At 39.0% G+C, this 18235-nt stretch overlaps 1 protein-coding gene across 1 annotated transcript; it reads right to left on the reverse strand.

Moving 5' to 3' along the window:
- Nucleotides 1–9290: 9290 nt before the first annotated feature.
- Nucleotides 9291–18013, reverse strand: LOC101859138 (monocarboxylate transporter 12; the record flags this gene model as incomplete). The annotated part of the gene is given in 6 exon segments (XM_013089475.2): nucleotides 9291–11384; nucleotides 12682–13436; nucleotides 14402–14502; nucleotides 15668–15831; nucleotides 17011–17154; nucleotides 17897–18013. Coding segments are annotated over 6 exon segments (1335 nt in total). The 3' UTR covers nucleotides 9291–11217.
- Between the last annotated feature and the right edge of the window lie 222 nt (nucleotides 18014–18235).

Raw genomic sequence — 18235 nt, forward strand, 5'->3', positions numbered from 1 at the left:
CCCCCGAGATTTGTTTACTGGGTCAAGAGGCACAAAACATTTTGATTGGTCTATCTCCGTTGGAGACGTCTCCGAATAGATACTGCGGTTATCATGGTCTCTTGTCCAGATTTGATGCCGATATATATAAATAAAAGTTACATTAAATAAATTATATTATGTCAACATAGTAGTAATTCGCTACCTTAAATTATATTCTCAGTGCCTAGTTTTGAGAGGTTTTTAGTTTCAGTAAGAGTTTTACGGCACTTGTAACACAACAAGGTCATATAAGCGCCGAAGATTAGAGGTGTTAAAAGGGAGTAACAAACATAAAAAGAATGATGAGAGATCAGGACGGTAGATTTTTTATAGGAAAGAAGGAGCAAACCATACCATCGAGCACCCGTCAACCACCCACTGGAAAAGTTTGACGTTAATAAATTTTGAGTTTCACAACATTTTTCGAATGCAATTGTTTGAGTATCTTGATAACAATCCCGAATTATCTTACGATTTTGATAGAGCACACAAAACATGATTTGGTTTCTGACCTCATGGTCTTAACAACTTAAAACGGCCCAAAATGTCAGATAGATCATTGTAATTCTGAGGTAGCGAATCGTTATGCTTCAACAACCCCCCCCCTCCCCAATACAGATAAAGGGAACTAAATTGTTTGGTCTGTCTTAGCTAGCATTTTTTATTGATGTGCTTATCAGTTATCTCTGTCTGTATTCGTCACCGATCCTAAGGCATTTCTATGATGGTCGGCCGGCTGTGAGGTTAGTTAAGAGACGGGACTTCCAAACTCAATGTCCATCTCCTCAGTTTAGTTTTAGAAAGAGTCTTACGGCCCTTGCAACATAAGGTCATATAAGTGCCGAAGAATAGATTATAATGTGTTACAAGAGAGTAACATACACAAAAAAGAAGGAGGAGAGATAAGGACGACAGATGTTTAATAGGAAAGAAGGAGCAAACCATACCAGAGCACCCACCAACCACCCACTTTCCATCCCCAATAGGACCGAGACAAAATGGAAAAAATAGAGCAAAATAATTGCTTTTTTTCCAAGAGCACAAGGTAGTACTGACGTACGCTCGAACTCTCGAACCCTCAATCTCACGATTTCTAGTCCTCCAAACAGGGGCTGCCCAGTTTGTCACAGGTCCAGTTTGTCACAGGCCCAGTTTGTCACAGGCCCAGTTTGTCACAGGCTCAGTTTGTCACAGGCCTAGTTTGTCACAGGCTGAGTTTGTCACAGGCCCAGTTTGTCACAGACTCAGTTTGTCACAGGCCCAGTTTGTCACAGACTCAGTTTGTCACAGATTCAGTTTGTCACAGGCCCAGTTTGTCACAGGCTCAGTTTGTCACAGGCTCAGTTTGTCACAGACTCAGTTTGTCACAGGCTCAGTTTGTCACAGGGCCAGTTTGTCACAGACTCAGTTTGTCACAGGCCTAGTTTGTCACAGACTCAGTTTGTCACAGGCTCAGTTTGTCACAGGCTCAGCTTGTCACAGGCTCAGTTTGTCACAGACTCAGTTTGTCACAATTTCATTTTAAGTATTTGAGTAATAATGACAGTCATAATTACAGCACTGTAACACTGTAGTCGTAACTTAAGTTATATATTCTCCACCTTCAAATTGGCCGTGTAGAGACAGTCCCTCTAAAATGTCAATTCAGCTTGTGTGGTTCAATATTTTTTTCCTTTTTGTATGCAAATCAAAGCAATTTTAAATTACTCTATAAAATTGCAACAATGAATGTTCTTTCGTTAAAAACAATTGAAAAATCAAATTCATTTCATACAAATCAATCAATAATTTATTTATTTACTTTTTTTGAAAGAGTCAGTGATAACTTCCATAATGCAGGGCGCAGTCGAGACTTTAGACAAACTGACTTGCTTCCCGTCAGATTACCTACACCATGTTAGCAAAAAGGGCTTTAAACACATCATAATAATAATAGATAGCCTTTGTATAGCGGAAATCCCCGCTCAACAGCAAGCTCTATGCACTTCACAATCTATACTATTACCCCAGCAAATCTGAGAGCATTCTGAAACAAACTCAACTTCCTGGGAAGCATACAGTGCAAGCGGCCATTTATAGGCACTAAAACACTAGCATACTGACACGATCTTTTGCTATCTATGGCAGGGTACCCATTCTCACCTGTGTGAAGTGAGAAAAATTAGTGTAAAGTGCCTTTTCCAAGGACACAACGTCGGGCCCACGGCTCGAACCCCCGAACCCGCAACCTCACTATACGAGTCAGGTAGCCTAACCACTAGGCATTTTCAATTGGACGCCAAAATTTGGAGGTGCAGGTACTCAGATATAGGTAGCTGAAGTGATTGATCACCGCAGTGTAAATTGAAAATGGTGAAATAGTATAGGCTTAACACCAAAATCAACACGGGTAGGTTATCTAGGAAGCGGGACCTCCGAGATTAAAGTCTATCTCCGAAAGGACCGAGCCAAGAGGGGAAGTTCATGTAACAGTAAAGTGCCTTTCCCAAGGACACAACGTCGGGCTGAGCTGAGGCTCGAACCCCCGAACCCGCAATCTCACGTTGACGAGTCCAGTAGCCTAACCACTAGGTCACCGACGTCACTACTGCAGTGTGAGAATGGGTGATAACACAGGCGAAGTAAGCCTTGAGCAAATCTTTCAAACTAATGGTGGGCTAAATCCGGATAATTCTCAATGAAACATTACCCGAATTCAGACTCTTAAACTCTCTTTCCTAATCCGTTTGCCGAAATGGGTGCACTCATTTGCTGAAGCGGTTCATAACACATTAAATTGCCCAAGAGGTGCACTAACATATTATTCGAATTTTCCTAAAGCGACTCATTGCCCAGCCCTATTTCAAACCCGCAGGGTTAAGGCAGTTGCACACACCGCATAATTAAAACCTATTGTGCAAGAAACATTGTTGGCACAGCTTACTATCAACTATTTCCTCAACTATCGAGAGGAAAATTTCCAGTTTTTGCACAATGACTTGTATCATTAACAGATCAATGTTTATTTTGTAAACACTTGTTAGCTGTATTCTAGAAAACTCCTGTACAAATAGGTCGACTAAATAAAAACCATGGCGTGTGTTTCCTACAGATTTTAAAAGGTTTACAAGTGGGACAATGTGTCGCTTTTAAAAGTCCGTCATTTTTTTTTCAAATCGTGATACTATCTTTACTGAACGCATAAACATAACGTGTTTTGATATTTTTAAAAGTGTCACTGGTGAGCTGCGCATGCAAAATCGTGTGAAAAGCGGGAGGGAAGTGCTGTGAACAACCCCATTTTCTGCGTGACGGTGATTTATCATAATATCAATCCAAAAAAAGGAAGAACCATAGATTTGATATAGGATTTCCTAGACCGGGCACTGCCATGGCGGCCACACTTTGCTCTCTATTATACAAACTTCGTCTCACCGGTGTGCACAATGAACGCATAAAAGAACGGCAAAATTAACGCCATAGGTCTCACAATAAATGGTCGCTTTTAAGGACAAGCGAGCTAACCCAGAGTTCGGGGGTTTTCAGAAATCTTGACCCACACCAGAAGTAGGCATTGCCCTACCTATAAGTATAAGAGAAGTTTGTTTTCATTATTGCGTATATTTGTTTGGTTATAGAGAAAACTCTCCTTGTCTTTTAAAGAAGCTGAACAAGGGGTAAACACTTTACCTTCGATTTTTTCAAAACAGCATTTTTCAGGATAGCCCCATTGTGCTTTAAAGCGACCAAATGAATGCGTGTGAAACCTTTCCCTCTTTGCTCTATCTTCTTTTTCAGCTCCCATAGATATATCATCCGCTGGGTTGCCTCCGACAGGTGATGACAACAAACCCTCCACCACTTCTTTCGACTCTCTGCTTTCCTCAGTGTGTCCAGCAGCTCCATGGCTGTCCATTCTTAGATGTTATCCTCCCATCTCTTCTTCTGTCCTCCTTCGTCCTCCATGCAGAGTGCCTTGTAGAATGGTGTTAGCAAGGCCTTAGTTTTACTTTTAGCAACGTTTTACGGCGTTCGCAACTGCATAATAAGGTTATTTGAGCGCCAAGGGGTGGATGTCAACTGAGAAGTCTAAACAGGAAATCAGGCTTACTCTGCTCACCTCTCTAACCTCAACAGCACAAAGTCTGCTTCGACTATCAAGGTACTCCGAAAAGTAGCAGTTCACAAGAGAGTGACAAACATACAAAAGAAACAGAGGAAAAATGACGATAGTAAGGATGAGGAAAAGAAAAGCAGCAGTTCCCACTATGTTGTTTCAGCACAGTATGAGCACGACATTGATAAACCAGCCCATTTAAAATTCTACAGTGCATAAGAACATGCAAGGCCTGACGAACCGGTGACATGGCCATACCATTTCAACTTGCGTTGCTTTAGCGATGATAGAAGGTCGGTGTAAGGCACGATCACATTTCTAATATTATAATACACTATTATTTTCACTTCTTCATTGGTGACATGATCTTTGCATGAGATGATGCCAGGCAGTTTACGGAAGCACCTCATCTCAACAGCTCTTAATATTCTGCTCTGTATCAATAGTTTTAGTAAGAGTTTTTCGGCACTTGCAACACAATACGATCATGTAAGTGCCGAAGAATAGATGTGTTACAAGAGAGTAACAAACACAAAAAGAAGGAGGACAGATAAGGTCGACATATGTTTGATAGGAAAGAAGGAGCAAACCACACGAGAGCACCCACCTCTGTATCTTCTTTGCTCTATATCTGATTCTCAATAGAGTAAATTAATGATACGCTCTACGGGTAAAATCAAAATTACGTACATCAGAGTACATGTTTGAGTACAGAGAAGCACATCGACACAACGATGGTCATTTAGTGCTGGGAAAAAGGCAAGACAAAAAGACAGAAACAACAGAAGGGAAAGTAAAGAAGTAGGAGCTACCAGTGGCGCCCTCCAACCACCCACACGTCAGAGTACACAGTCTTAGATATTGTACTACATGTCTAGGAAAAGTATCAAACAAAAACAAAAAAAGGAATTCATGAATTAATCTTAACACGAACAAGAGCATCTGAAAGAGTAACATCATTCTTTATTGCAGCCGAGTTCATTACAAATGGATTCATTTGTTGCGCAGTACCAAGCACCACCACCACTGTCAACAGAAGTGAAAAGGAATGTCTTATTTCTACCCACACAACAGTAAAACTTATTCTTAGAAAAGGGGCCCAACTCCTTAAAACGTAGTAAATGGAGACTAACTCCAACTTAATACAAGGGGGCTAACTTCTTAAAAATTAGTAAAGGGGACTAACTCCTTAAAACTTCGTAAAAAGGGGGCTAACACATTATAACTTAGTAAAAGGGGGCTAACTCCTTATAACTTAGCACAAGGGGGCAAACTCCTTATAACTTAGTAAAAAGGGGCTAACTCCTGTAGAGACATGAATAAGGCAGACAGCACCTCCACAGAACCACATTGATTTGGGACACAGCCACCTATCTACTTGAATTAAAACTTTCTTGTCAATTTTTTTTTTTTTTTTTTAAATTGAAAAACAGACCTTTCCTGAAAAACAATAACATAACTATTGTTGTGAGCCAGAAATCTATGAAACAAATTAATACACCTTCTGAAACACTTTACCTCAGCTAATTATGTGTTATATACTTTTTTGATACAATTTAGGTCTGTAGCTATAGCCAAGGACATTACGGTCTCAAAATCGAATACCAACTTTAGTGTGTCTGCATACATTGAAAGATGCAAAGTTTAAATTTTCAATAAATCTCAGTAAGAAAATTTTCACTAAGAAGGATAAAATTAAACTAGGTGACGTCAAGAAAGAAATTAAATTACCATTTATAGCTGTAGGCATGACCACATACATGATTTGACAAGAACCCCCCCCCCCCCAAATTCTACAGAAAAGAGGCCTTTGTAAGATTTCCAGAAATTTCATTTGAACTTGAGATTTGACAAAACGTAGTGTGATTGAAATTGTAGATGCTTTATTTTAGGCCCTCACCAACTCAAATTAGATCATACAGAGGCAGGCTGCAGCTTGGCTGTCACTGTTGTTACAGTCAGGGCTAACCCGGGCAGGCAGACAGAGATACAACAACCCATCAAACAGATTAAGATACTCAACAACAACAACAAATAAAGAAACCCTTCTCGAACTGGAATTGAACTCACATATTCTGCAAGAGAGGGCAAAGTGCCTACCTGCTGCACCACAATTAATGCCAATCCCAAACCAAGACGATTTCCATTTGGCTTCGTGTACCCTGGACATAAATATTGAGCATAGAAGAAAAATCAGATAACAACTCGCTGAGCATAGAAGAAAAATCAGATAACAAATCAGACAAAAGGAAATACTTGAAAAACATAATTCGCCCTCGGTGCTTTCTTGTCGTATGTCCATTTTTTTAAACAGTGAAAATGTGACTTCTTCTTAGCTCACTCTTTGTTATGAACTGTTTTCATTGTCATTAAAAATGGAGATGCGACAAGAAAGCACTGAGGTCGCAATAAAATATGATACACAAAGTGAAAAATAACAGAATAAAAAGGCAAAAGAAAACCCACAGCCTTCTTTGAGTATGGCACATTCAAACAATGTCTTCAAAACACCTCACACTTAAATCAAGGAGTGCAAATTGAAAGAAAAAAGATATGTGTACCGTTGGAAAACATTTGGATAGAGTATAACAGAGAGAACATTGTGCATTTTAAAAAACAATATCAATAGGATAGATCTTTCGTGACGAAAACCGAGTTTTATACAACAGATTTCCGTTTTATTAAATAACAATAACAAGAAAAACTATCTCTCTCTCTCTCTCTCTCCTTGCGTTAAGTTATAAAATAACGCGGAATCTCTCTATCTCTTTCTTTCTCAATCACTCATTCCTTCTCTTTTGTGCTTACTTTCAGTCTCATTTTTAAAGAAATGTAAAAATTCTTTTCAACAAAAGAATAGTATTTATCAAAAGACATACATCACAAAAGTTTCAACACTCTGCATAATGATAATTGAATCTTGATCATAATGCTCAAGAAATAAACATTAAACACATACATGTAAGCATAACCCTGTAACAGCCCTGAATTATAATAATTTTCAAAATTTGCTTTTGACAGGGGGAGACAAGGGATTGGGGTGGGGGGGGAGAGAATAATATGGTGTGTTTTAGCAGCATACAAGACACGTTTATTAAATATCTTAATTCCGGCGACTAATTCTTCTGCCAAAATATCTTTATTTTTGTTTGACAAGATGTTAAAATCATATGAGGATTTTTTTTTTAAATGTTTAATTCAAAGCACTTGAAATCGTGAACGACATTTGAAAATGAAAACTTATAAGAGTCCTCAGGAAAGATTGCAATTTCTAAAAAAAAAATTTTAAGCAAGATTCCCGAAAGTGAAACATGGCAAGAGTAGGTAGAGACACAGATGAGTCTATACAAAAAAATACAAACATGTCAGGAAAGCATTATTTACTTCAAATACACCATAAATGTAATTCTAGTAATGCTCTAGTATTTGGGACCACAAAATTCAATGAAGAAATAAATATTATTACATCTTTGGTGTTCAACTCTAACTGAATATTCGGCAAATTAGGTCAAACAATCTTTTTATTTCAAATTATGTTATTTATAACCACAGTCATGATTGGTAATACTATAATAAGTAAAAATACTGTCTTCACCAAATGTGGAGCGATTTTGGAAGATACAGTGGAAAAAACATACATCCCCCCCCCCCCCCAAAAAAAAAAAAACTTTAAAAAAAACCCCAAAAACAACCCAACTTGCGAAAGCTGGTCACACCATCTCCAAAAAAAAAATTGTTTGACGGAATTTGGCGCAATCAATGAGTCAGACACCGACAATATGCATTGCAAATAACATGGATTCCTTCTTTTCAATGATTTTACATCCAAGGCTTTGCTTGCCCTTTATTAGACTGAGTACTTGGTTTGAGGTATGTGTTGAGGTATGTGTGCTCTTGAGGTATCCCAGTAGAGATGTCTCAACAAAAATGATATGAAGATCACAACAAAAATGATATGAAGATAATCATTAAAAGAAACCTATTTCGTCTTTACAATAAACAAAAAAATCACAGATTGAAAAAAAAAAAAAAAAATTTCTATGTACTCAAGTAGAAACCGAATTGCCAGTAAACAGTAAAAAATGTGAGAACAAAAGAAGATCCAAAGAAATGCTGCACAAAAATACCTATTTTCTGCCATCTAAATCTGGTGACTCCAATAAAAAGGAAGAAAATATTCCTTTACTAATAAGGCATTGCATTTATATTAAACATTTTCTCTTTGCAAGTGCTCAAATTGCTTTACAATAATGAAAAGAACAATAAATGTTTCACAAGGCGGTGGAATCAGACGCCCATCAGTTTTTGGGCATGTGGAATCATTGGTTTCATCATAAAGCATGTTCATTTTTCTTGCCTTCAACATTGATGAGCACCTTATTTCACCACAAGTCTCCCTCCCTCCTTCCCTCCCTCCCTCTCTCCTTCTCTCCCTCTCTCTCTCTCTCTCTCTCTCTCTCTCTCTCTCTCTCTCTCACTCTCTCTCTCTCCCATTGTTTATTTCTCCCCCTCCCAATCTATTTCTACAGATGCCTCAGCAAAAAGATGAGCTTTAAACATTGCTAGGGAACTATCTCTAACATGTCTAGGAAGGTCAATCCGCATCATGACAGCACCATCAAACCATCAAATGAAAAAGGAACGCTGTCAATAAAATTTGTAGTTCACTAATAGTTCAAGTAATGCTTATAAAAAATATATCCTGAAATGGCATGTACAGACACATATAAATTACTAAGCTTTAAAGGTCAAACTAACCAGTCTCCCACATACATTCAAGAACTCATTGTACCATACACACCATCACGTGAACTAAGATCCAGTGGCTCTAGACTAATTTCAAAACCTCGTGTGTCACTGAAGAAATATGGTGAGAGAGCTTTTTCTTTTTCTGGGCCAACTACTTTTTTTTAAACACTCTTCCTCATGATTTGATGAGCGCAATAAAACTTGATACCTTCAAAAGGGGACTCAAAACACATCTATTGAAGAAATAGTTTAATTATTTGCCTTTTTGTATGAGCATTTTTTATTGTCTGAAATAATGTTGCTGTCAAAAAGGGCGCACATGATGAATTTGTATGGTGTCAGTATGAATGCGTTTTTAATCTCCTATGCACGCCTTGGGCCCATGCTGTGGGGAAATGCGGGATACAAATGCTCTTATTATTATTTAAATCATACCAAAAATATATCAGGAAAAAAAATTCAACTAATTCTGACCAAAAAAAAAGCCCAACCCCATATCTTCGTTTGATTGTTACCAGAAGGCCACCAAAGCGGCCTTCACTCTGACAAAACACCACATCTATACGTGAAATATTTTTTGTGTGGAAAATACATCGTTCTACGCACAAGTCATTAAATTTAGAAACATAGCAACTTTGCCATAAATTGCACAAGATTTCTCAGCCACCATTTCTGTTACTTTCTCACTCAGGATTCTCAATTCTTAGATCTGAGCACATTACTTTTAGAAGTGGCACAATAGAAGCAAAGAGAAATAAAAGTGATAACAATGATAAAAATAAATAGCATTTGTATAGCGCAAATCCCTGTTCAACAGCAAGCTCTATGCACTTCACAATCTACACATCTAGACATCTTATGTTATAGCGCATACATTGAAAATGTATCTGCCAGTAGTCTACAACTTTCAAAAATACATCAAAGCAGAGACCATCACCATCACCATATCAGCCTTTCTCGCCCCATGCTGGAGTAATGACCACAAAATTACACCTTTGTTTTAGTAAGAGTTTTACGGCACTTGCAACACAATAAGGTCATATAAGCGCCGTTACACCTTTACACGCACCAACCTCAGCATACTGTGGAATAAACCTGTAAAGTTGTAAGACCTCCAGAAAGGCTGTGATACAGGTTGAAGTCATACCTACACTCATCACACAGATGTATCGTCGCACATGGTGTAGGCCTAGCCTGAAGCGCACTATACCAGCAAATGAATAACATTTTTTTAAAACGAACATTTATATAGCCTACACGGTTAAATATGAACTCAACGAAGCGTGAGCAAGCATCACGTGCCGGTGAATTACTAGAAGTAACGCTACAAACCTGATGGTAGATCCAAAAGAACTCGGGTGCACAAGTCCTGTAGGTTCAAGGGATCAAGGCTCTCCGCAGCTTGCAGTCAGAACCCCCCACAGTTTCAGTCTAGCTCACGAGTTGACCAAGTTATTAATTATCATAAATGTGGCAAACGGAGAGTTGACGATAAATAAAAACAAAACTGTTATTCTTGAAAATTAAAATCAACAGTTTCCAACCCAGCTGGAAGCAATAGATCTAATATTCTATCTCATGAAATGCCCTAGAGTGATAAATGTTATAGTATAAGTTTCAGCCCCACTTTTAAGAGCTTGGAGGTTCCAACCGATCTCACCCAATTTTTTTCTTCCTTGGCCAACGAGGTATAGTCGACTACGTATGAGTTGATATCGTCGTGGGAGTGAAAAAAAAGATCAACTCATCCGAAGTTAAACTTAACAATTGGGATCTGTAAAGAAGATGAGACGCTGGGACTCGAAAAGAAGATCAACTTAACCGAAGATCAACCAAGCGAGTTCAGCACAAGCAGAGTCGACAGTATCAAATACTATTTGAAATCGTTTAATCTTGCAAGCCACTTGGAAGCACTTGACAAGCCCACCCTACATAATGCCATCCCTTTATAGCAAAGCAGGAATAAAATCTGTCTCACAGATTTGATCACATAAAAGTAACAATTAATAAAACTTGACAAAAAATGGATGAACACTAGGTCTGTTGGAAACTTTCAAAAGCCAGCTCCTGAAAAATTCTTTTCAACACATTTCGAAAACCAGTTCTCAGAAAGTTTTTTTCAATACAATTCGAAAACCAGCTCTCAGATAGTTCTTTTCCACACATTTTGAAAACCAGCTCTCAGAAGGTTCTTTTCAACTGCCTTGCTCAACTGAAGAAGGTTTCCTGGAAAACACAGATACACAAAGTAGCAGGCTGGAAAAAAACCCCCAAAAATCTAAGAGAAAACGTGCTGTCATGACAATCCTTCCTATAGGCACACTGGTGGCTTTCTGACACTTCAGGTCCCGTTAAAGAGCGATGCTACCTTCTGCCTCCGCTTTGCGACGTCTCTCTCGTTTGTCCCTGAAATAACGGGTCACATTGCTTATCACCATGAGCAGTCCAGCACCGATCATCGAGGCACCTCCCAAGTAGAAGATCTGATCGAAATCTCCCATGGCATCCTTCAGTGCACCTGAAAGAAGAAAAATGTGACTCGTCATTGCAGTTTTTTTTACTTCGTTTTGTTTTTGGAAGAGTTTTACAGCACTTACAATACAAATAGGTAATATAAGTGCTTCCATCTTAACCATCTTGTATAAGTATTCATATGACCTTGGAGCATACATCAGAATATCACTGAGTTGGTATCTAGCTTAACATTATTATTGTTTATACTGCTGCTCATTTATATTATGCATGTGATTGTAAGCCTGCGTGTGTGAGCATGTTTGTTTGTGTGTGTGTGAGAGCTTGTGCGTGTGTGTGTGTATGTGTGTGTGTGTGTGTGTTTGTGAGTGTGTGTGAGTACATGTGGTGAAACACCAAACCAATGTGCCAAGATCTGGACAATAAAGATGTAACTTATCTTATTATCTTAAAGATTAGAGAGTATTCAAGAGGCGGGACCTCCAATTCTAATGTCCAACTCCAATAGGACCATGCCAAATGGGAGGACAACCTTAAAAAACTTCCCAACACATCTCAAGTTCAAAACATCACCTCGAGGATTCGAACAAGGGCCATCCCCTTCCATAGACCAGCATGATACCAACTAAACCCATAGTGCGCCTAGAGAAATACAGAACCCCCCCCCCCCTCCCTTCCAACTCACCGGATTGTCCTTACATTACAAACTGAGAAAAATGTAAGACATGACCTGCAACATTGAATAAGGTAAGATCTGAATCCAGGTAGGGTATGAAATTCCGAAAGTAATAATGATAATAATAATAATAATAAATAGCATTTATACTGCGCATTTTCATTTTTTCTAAAAAAAAGCTCAATGCCCATTACATCGAAAAAAAAGACATCACATCTTAAAAATTAACAGACACGCATGTACGTAATTATATCTTTGTTTTTGTGTAAAAATTTCTATGAGAAAAAAGCTTTATAGAGAGGAGTTTTCATTTATTTTTCTGTCTATCAGACAGCGAAAAATCTTGTCCGCCTGTTCAGTGTTTTAGCGCCTATAAAAAGGCAGCTTATACTGTATGCTTCCCAAGAAGTTAAGATTGTTTCAGAGTGCTTTCAGGTCTGCTGGGGAAATAGTATAGATTGTAAAGTGCATAGAGCTTGCCGTTGAGAGGGAATGTGAGCTTTATAAATGTTACATATTGTTATTATTATTATTATAATTATCATTATCATTATTATTATATTATTATTATCATTATTATTACTATCATTATTATTACCATTCATTATTATCATTGTTATTCTTATTATCATTATTATTATTATCATTATTTCGTATAAAACCTCACCTGAAAGAGGAGGGCCAAGCGCTGTGCCGACGCCCTGGAAAGCGATGAGGAGACCAAAAGCAGAGGCCATGTTTCCCTTCCCGAGGATGTCCACCAACACGACAGACTTTTGAGAGACGTAGCCACCGGTCAAGGTCCCGTAGATCCCCGCAACGATGGAAAGCAGAATAATGCTTCCTCCGACTTGCGGTATCAGAAAGGAGCTGAGCGCTATGACGAAGATCACGCCATTGTAAATCACCGGTCGAAAGGGACGCAGCAAGCGGAAGTCAAGTAAAAATCCAATCGCCACCCGCCCCAGGGTGTCGAAGCCGCCGGCGATCATCAAGACCAGAGCGGCATCCGATTTGCTCAAACCTTTGGCGATTGCGAGAGATGGTAGGAAGGTGAAGGCCCCTTTGAAGGCGATGTTGAAGAGCACCATACTGAGGCAGTAGAGGAGGAAGGGAATGTCGGTAAGCAGCCGGCAGTGGAAGAACTTTCTCTGACCTTTGCCCTTCTCCGCCTCGTCGGACTTCTCAACAGGGAGCAAGATTTTCAGCGATGACTTGACGCAGCCGTCCTGTTTTCGTTGCCGCACTTTGCCGGGAGATGGAGAGGTTGAACTGTTGTTTGCGAGAGGCGTCGCGTCCACGGCATCAGAACTGTTGATATTGTTGCGCTGGCTGGAAGTTTCATCACTTTCCATGTTGGAATCTCCATTTCTCAAAGGGGCGGAATCCTTGCTTTCGTCTGTACTAAACTCGATCTCCTCCCTGAAACAGTGAGGGACAAGAGGAAATATTTCGTTAACCTCTTGAATATTTGACTCATTCATTATGATACAGCGGAGTCTAGATCATATGTAAACTGAAAACAGTTAATCAAAAAACACCATGAACTGAAAGAATATAGAATTCCCCCCCCCCACCCCCTCACACACACACACACACACACATTTTTTTCTTCGCCATTTGAGCAATCTCTCTGAATTGAAAACCAAAGAACATCTCGAGCAGTTTCACTACAGGTTTGGGTTTCTGTGGCCTCACTGCATTTAAATTACAGTAGTATAGTCTCAAATTCTTTCCTTTTTTTTTTCCAACAGTAAATAAAAATAAAAATGACACATAAACAACAGAGAGTGTATGGACAATGATAGGTGGGGCTTTTTTTGGTATTTCGTAAGAGTTTTACGGCACTTGTAACACAATACGGTTATATAAGTGCCAAAGATTCAGTTTGTTACATGGGAGTAACAAAAACAAAAAAAGAAGGAGAGATAAGGACGATAGATGTTTGATAGGAAAGAAGGAGCAAACCACACCAGAGCACCCTCCAACCGCCCACATAGGTTTGTTCGTTTAGTTAGAGATTTATGGCACTTGCAGCAATATACTATGGTCATACAAGTGCTTAAAATTAGAATTATTACAAGAGAGTAATAAACACACAAAAAAACCCAAAAAAAACAAAAACGAGGAGGGATAAGAGCAATAGATGTTTGATAGGAAAGAAGAAGCAAACACACCAGACCACCCACCAACTACCCATGGTGTCTTGTTTACAAGACTACATGTAGTGACCGACATTCAATTGAACATAATTTATTAACATTCAGCAAATACAGAGTACAAAAACAAGATCAAATTTCTGAATTCTGTATTTTGTTTTCGAAAACTTGATTTCGTTTCAGCCAATACAGAGTCAAAAAAACAAAAAAAATCAAGAAACGTCTTACTGTAGAAGTCCGAAGTACTTCTGGTGCAGGCTGAGGGGTCGGTACAGCAGTGCGAAGAGGAAACCGTGCCACGCCAGTCCACTCAAGATAAGATGGGAGCCCTGAGGAGAGGGGAAATACAATAATGTGAGGCGAGCTGACAAAATGAGTTACTTCTCGCAATGCGCAAGAGGAGATATTGGCCAAAAATCGACACTAGGGTCAAATTTGTAGATTTTCTATTGACGCCATATTCTTTAAGTATAACATGTCTTTCTTTATTACATACTTATAAATTGTAAAAACTTCACCTATAAGCTTGATGTATCTATTTCCAAAGGGCTCGAATCTGAGAAGCAACTCATTTTGTTAGTATGTTATATAAGATAAGATAAGATTAAATAAGATAAGATAAGAAAAGATAAGATACGTCTTTATTGTCCAGATCCTGGCACTTTGGTTTGGTGTTTCACCCTGTACACACATACACACACACATGCAGGCTTACAGTCACACGCCTAATATAAATGAAAAGTAATAAAAACAAAAATAATGTTAAGTATTATGAGAGGCATCGTGGTGAAATCAGGCGCTGGTCACAATAACGAAATCAAAGAAACTAACATTCTTCTGTCCGTTAGGCCACTTTTATCAAATTTTCGTTTTTTGACTGAACACCTTTTAAGGTCCATTTAAAAACACACTTCTGTGAAGTCCATTTAAAAACACACTTCTGTGAGGATTTTACTGAAAAATATTGAGTTCAGGTGTGTTTTACGAATTGTGTTTAAGACAAAACTCAAAACTGTTAAACAATAACTGCTGGTGGCAATAAATTCTCATACCCCAAGTGGCAACATTTGGTCATTCTTAAATGTAAAAACAAATTATTTGTCTATCATCAGGATACAAGATGAGGTAACATTTTTTGATTTCCACAAAGAGAAATTTGCTCTGGCATGGTAAACATACATACCATCACACACACACACACACACACACACACACACACACACACACACACACACACACACACACACACACACACACACACACACACACACATATACTCAAACATACACACACACACACAAACACACACACACACAACACACACACACACAGAAACAGAGAGACATACACAACACACACACACACACAGAAACAGAGAGACATACACACCCAAATAGTCATTTGGCGGACATACAAAATTATATTATTCTCTCACACCCACCAATGAACAGATCAGCTCACGAAAGCTGACAGGAAAAAGAAAAGAAAACTCACGAAATAGCTGTAGTTGTCAAAGAGCACATTGACCAGAAGCACGATGAGAAAAGTGCCGACACCGACGCCCGAGGTGCCGATCCCAGTGGCCAGGCTCTGACGTTTGTGGAAGTACTGCCGCACGATGAACAGACTGGGCGCGTACATAAGACCTCGGCCAAAACCTGAGCAGGAAATCAAGACTTATAACAGTATATCCCATCGGTGTCACAAGAAATCAACTTAAGTCCATTCGGGTACTTTTTACACCAGAGAGAAAAAAAAAGCTAGTTTTTGTTGCGTTTTTCCTATCAGAAGTCATGGAAAGCAAGAAAATTGTATGCCTTGACAATAGCATTAAACTGTAATTTTGGTGATGTTGAAAGGTGCATCTTGACAGAGCTATGGGAGTGTGCAGTGCAACAATTAAAAAAACTCTTGAAATTTGGACTTAAGTGGGTTGCTTGTGACAGCAACACTGTATTACTTGAATTACTTCAATGTAGAACTGGGGTCTTAGGAAGACGGGGTGCTCCATGCTTCCTCGCCCCTTTTCATGAGGGTACATTTCAGGGTGGGCAGGAACAGCCCGGCAACCACGAATACACAAGCTCGCACAGGTCAAAACTTATCTGAAAGTCTGCGAAGATCCACAGAATCCTCTGCATGACAAAAAAGGTCGTCAGACTAAACCAAAGACTTAAACGGGGCACGGAGTGGATGACCCAGGCAGTGCAAACCATTGAAGAGCAACACAGTATTCGCCTAAAATATGAGTGATTTTCCCAAAAACTGAGGTCTGAAAGTAGATCCTCTGTCCTGTAATATTACCCTATATACTCAGTAGTGGCTCCTCCATATGTGTATTAGGTCAAGTCTATTCTGAATTGGCTGTAAAGACAATTCATTTGTGAACGCATTGTGGCGAAATCAGGAGCGTGTCAAAATAATGGAATCAAAGAAACCGGCATTTCTCTGACTGTTGGGCAATTTTTTATTTTTTTTTTTTTTCTCTTGGCTCAAAACCCTTACATCCATTTAAAAAGATATTTCTGTGTGAAATTAAATTTGAGATATTGATCAAAGCCACAAAAATTGAATAATTGTAGTTTGAAAGGAAACTACAGCTTTGGAAGTCACCAAACTTTGGCGGCCCTTTTCGTCCTTAGTTGACCTCTGACACCAGGTGACCCCAACCTCTTTCAATCATAAAAATCTAGACTTCTTTTCAAAATAAATGGACATTATTTCAACAAAAGCAAGACAAATGAACAAGCTTTAAGATATCACCAATAACTCCACATGCCCAATAATTGACAAGTGCCTAATTCCACCATGTCGTGACACATTTTCGTAGTACAAACCTTGCACCGCGGCGTGGGAGAAGAAGAGGAAGTAAATGTTTGGGGCTAAGCCGTCCATGATGAGGCTCAGGGCGAAGACGACAGTGCCTCCCATGACACACGTACGCACGCTGAACCGATTACAGATGGCAGCGGCAGTGGGACCTGGGGGGGGGGACAGAGAGGTGTTTTATGTTTTTGTAAGATATGTCGCTCGCAACTGCATAAGGTTATATGAGCGTGCGAAACACAAGTTGGTTGCAATCACAAAAACTCACAGCACGGTTCGGTTGAGGTCAATATTTTGAAAAATTTGTGCTTAAATCTCGGTTTTAAAATAACACTTCAAATAATTTTTTAAAATAACTCTATCTACAATTTATTGTAAAGGCCAAAGACCTTCATAAAATTGAGAATTCTGTTGGGATCAACAGAGAACAGATTTTGCAACTTTTTGCATTAAAAGACTTCCCTCAGGTCTCTCCGAAGTCTGGACACTCTGTGAAGATGTGACCCACTTGTTTCGCTTTGATAAAAATTTGGTGAAGTTATATGAGATACTTTTTTTAGCAGTAACGAACCAAGTCAGTCATCCCCGCATTGCGATAGACGATTTTGTTACAAATTGGGGGGGAAAAAATTGTGTAACCCCCAGACATTGCAATTTGAAAATATTGAAAAAATGTAAACTATTTGGACAAATTAGATTCAGTTTTCTTTTTCAGCGAGAATATTTCTTTTTTTCTCTTGTTGCATTTTAAAAACTCATGATAGCTTTCATAGTCTTTTTGTGGCTAACGCTTCAATATACTCCAAAAATGTCAGGCTGCAGCGGTTGTTAGGTGAAAAATAACTCAGCTCAAGTGAGTTAAAAGATAAAAGAAATAAAGAAACAAATGCTCCTTACCCATGAGCAGACGTATCGCTCCGAGAAGCGAACCAGGCCACGCGGTCAGTTGAGCGTTGCTATGGAAACGGTCCGTGAACTGGATGAACAAGAGTCCTTCTGCTCTGTCCAGGCCACCTTGTGTGAGTAAAGTCCACAACGTCCATAGATTATTTATGTTGGTCAGCAAGATTAGCTCAGAGTGTTAGTTTGTTTGTTAGTTATAGTAAAGTCAAGCACATTGACACAGTAACAGTCATCTAGTGCTATGAAGAAAGCATGATAAGATAAGATAAGATAAGATAAGATACATCTTTATTGTCCAGATCCTGGCACATTGGTTTGGTGTTCCACCACGAG

Source organism: Aplysia californica, unplaced genomic scaffold, assembly GCF_000002075.1.
Source record: "Aplysia californica isolate F4 #8 unplaced genomic scaffold, AplCal3.0 scaffold00958, whole genome shotgun sequence".
NCBI classification, from domain to species: Eukaryota; Metazoa; Mollusca; class Gastropoda; order Aplysiida; family Aplysiidae; genus Aplysia; species Aplysia californica.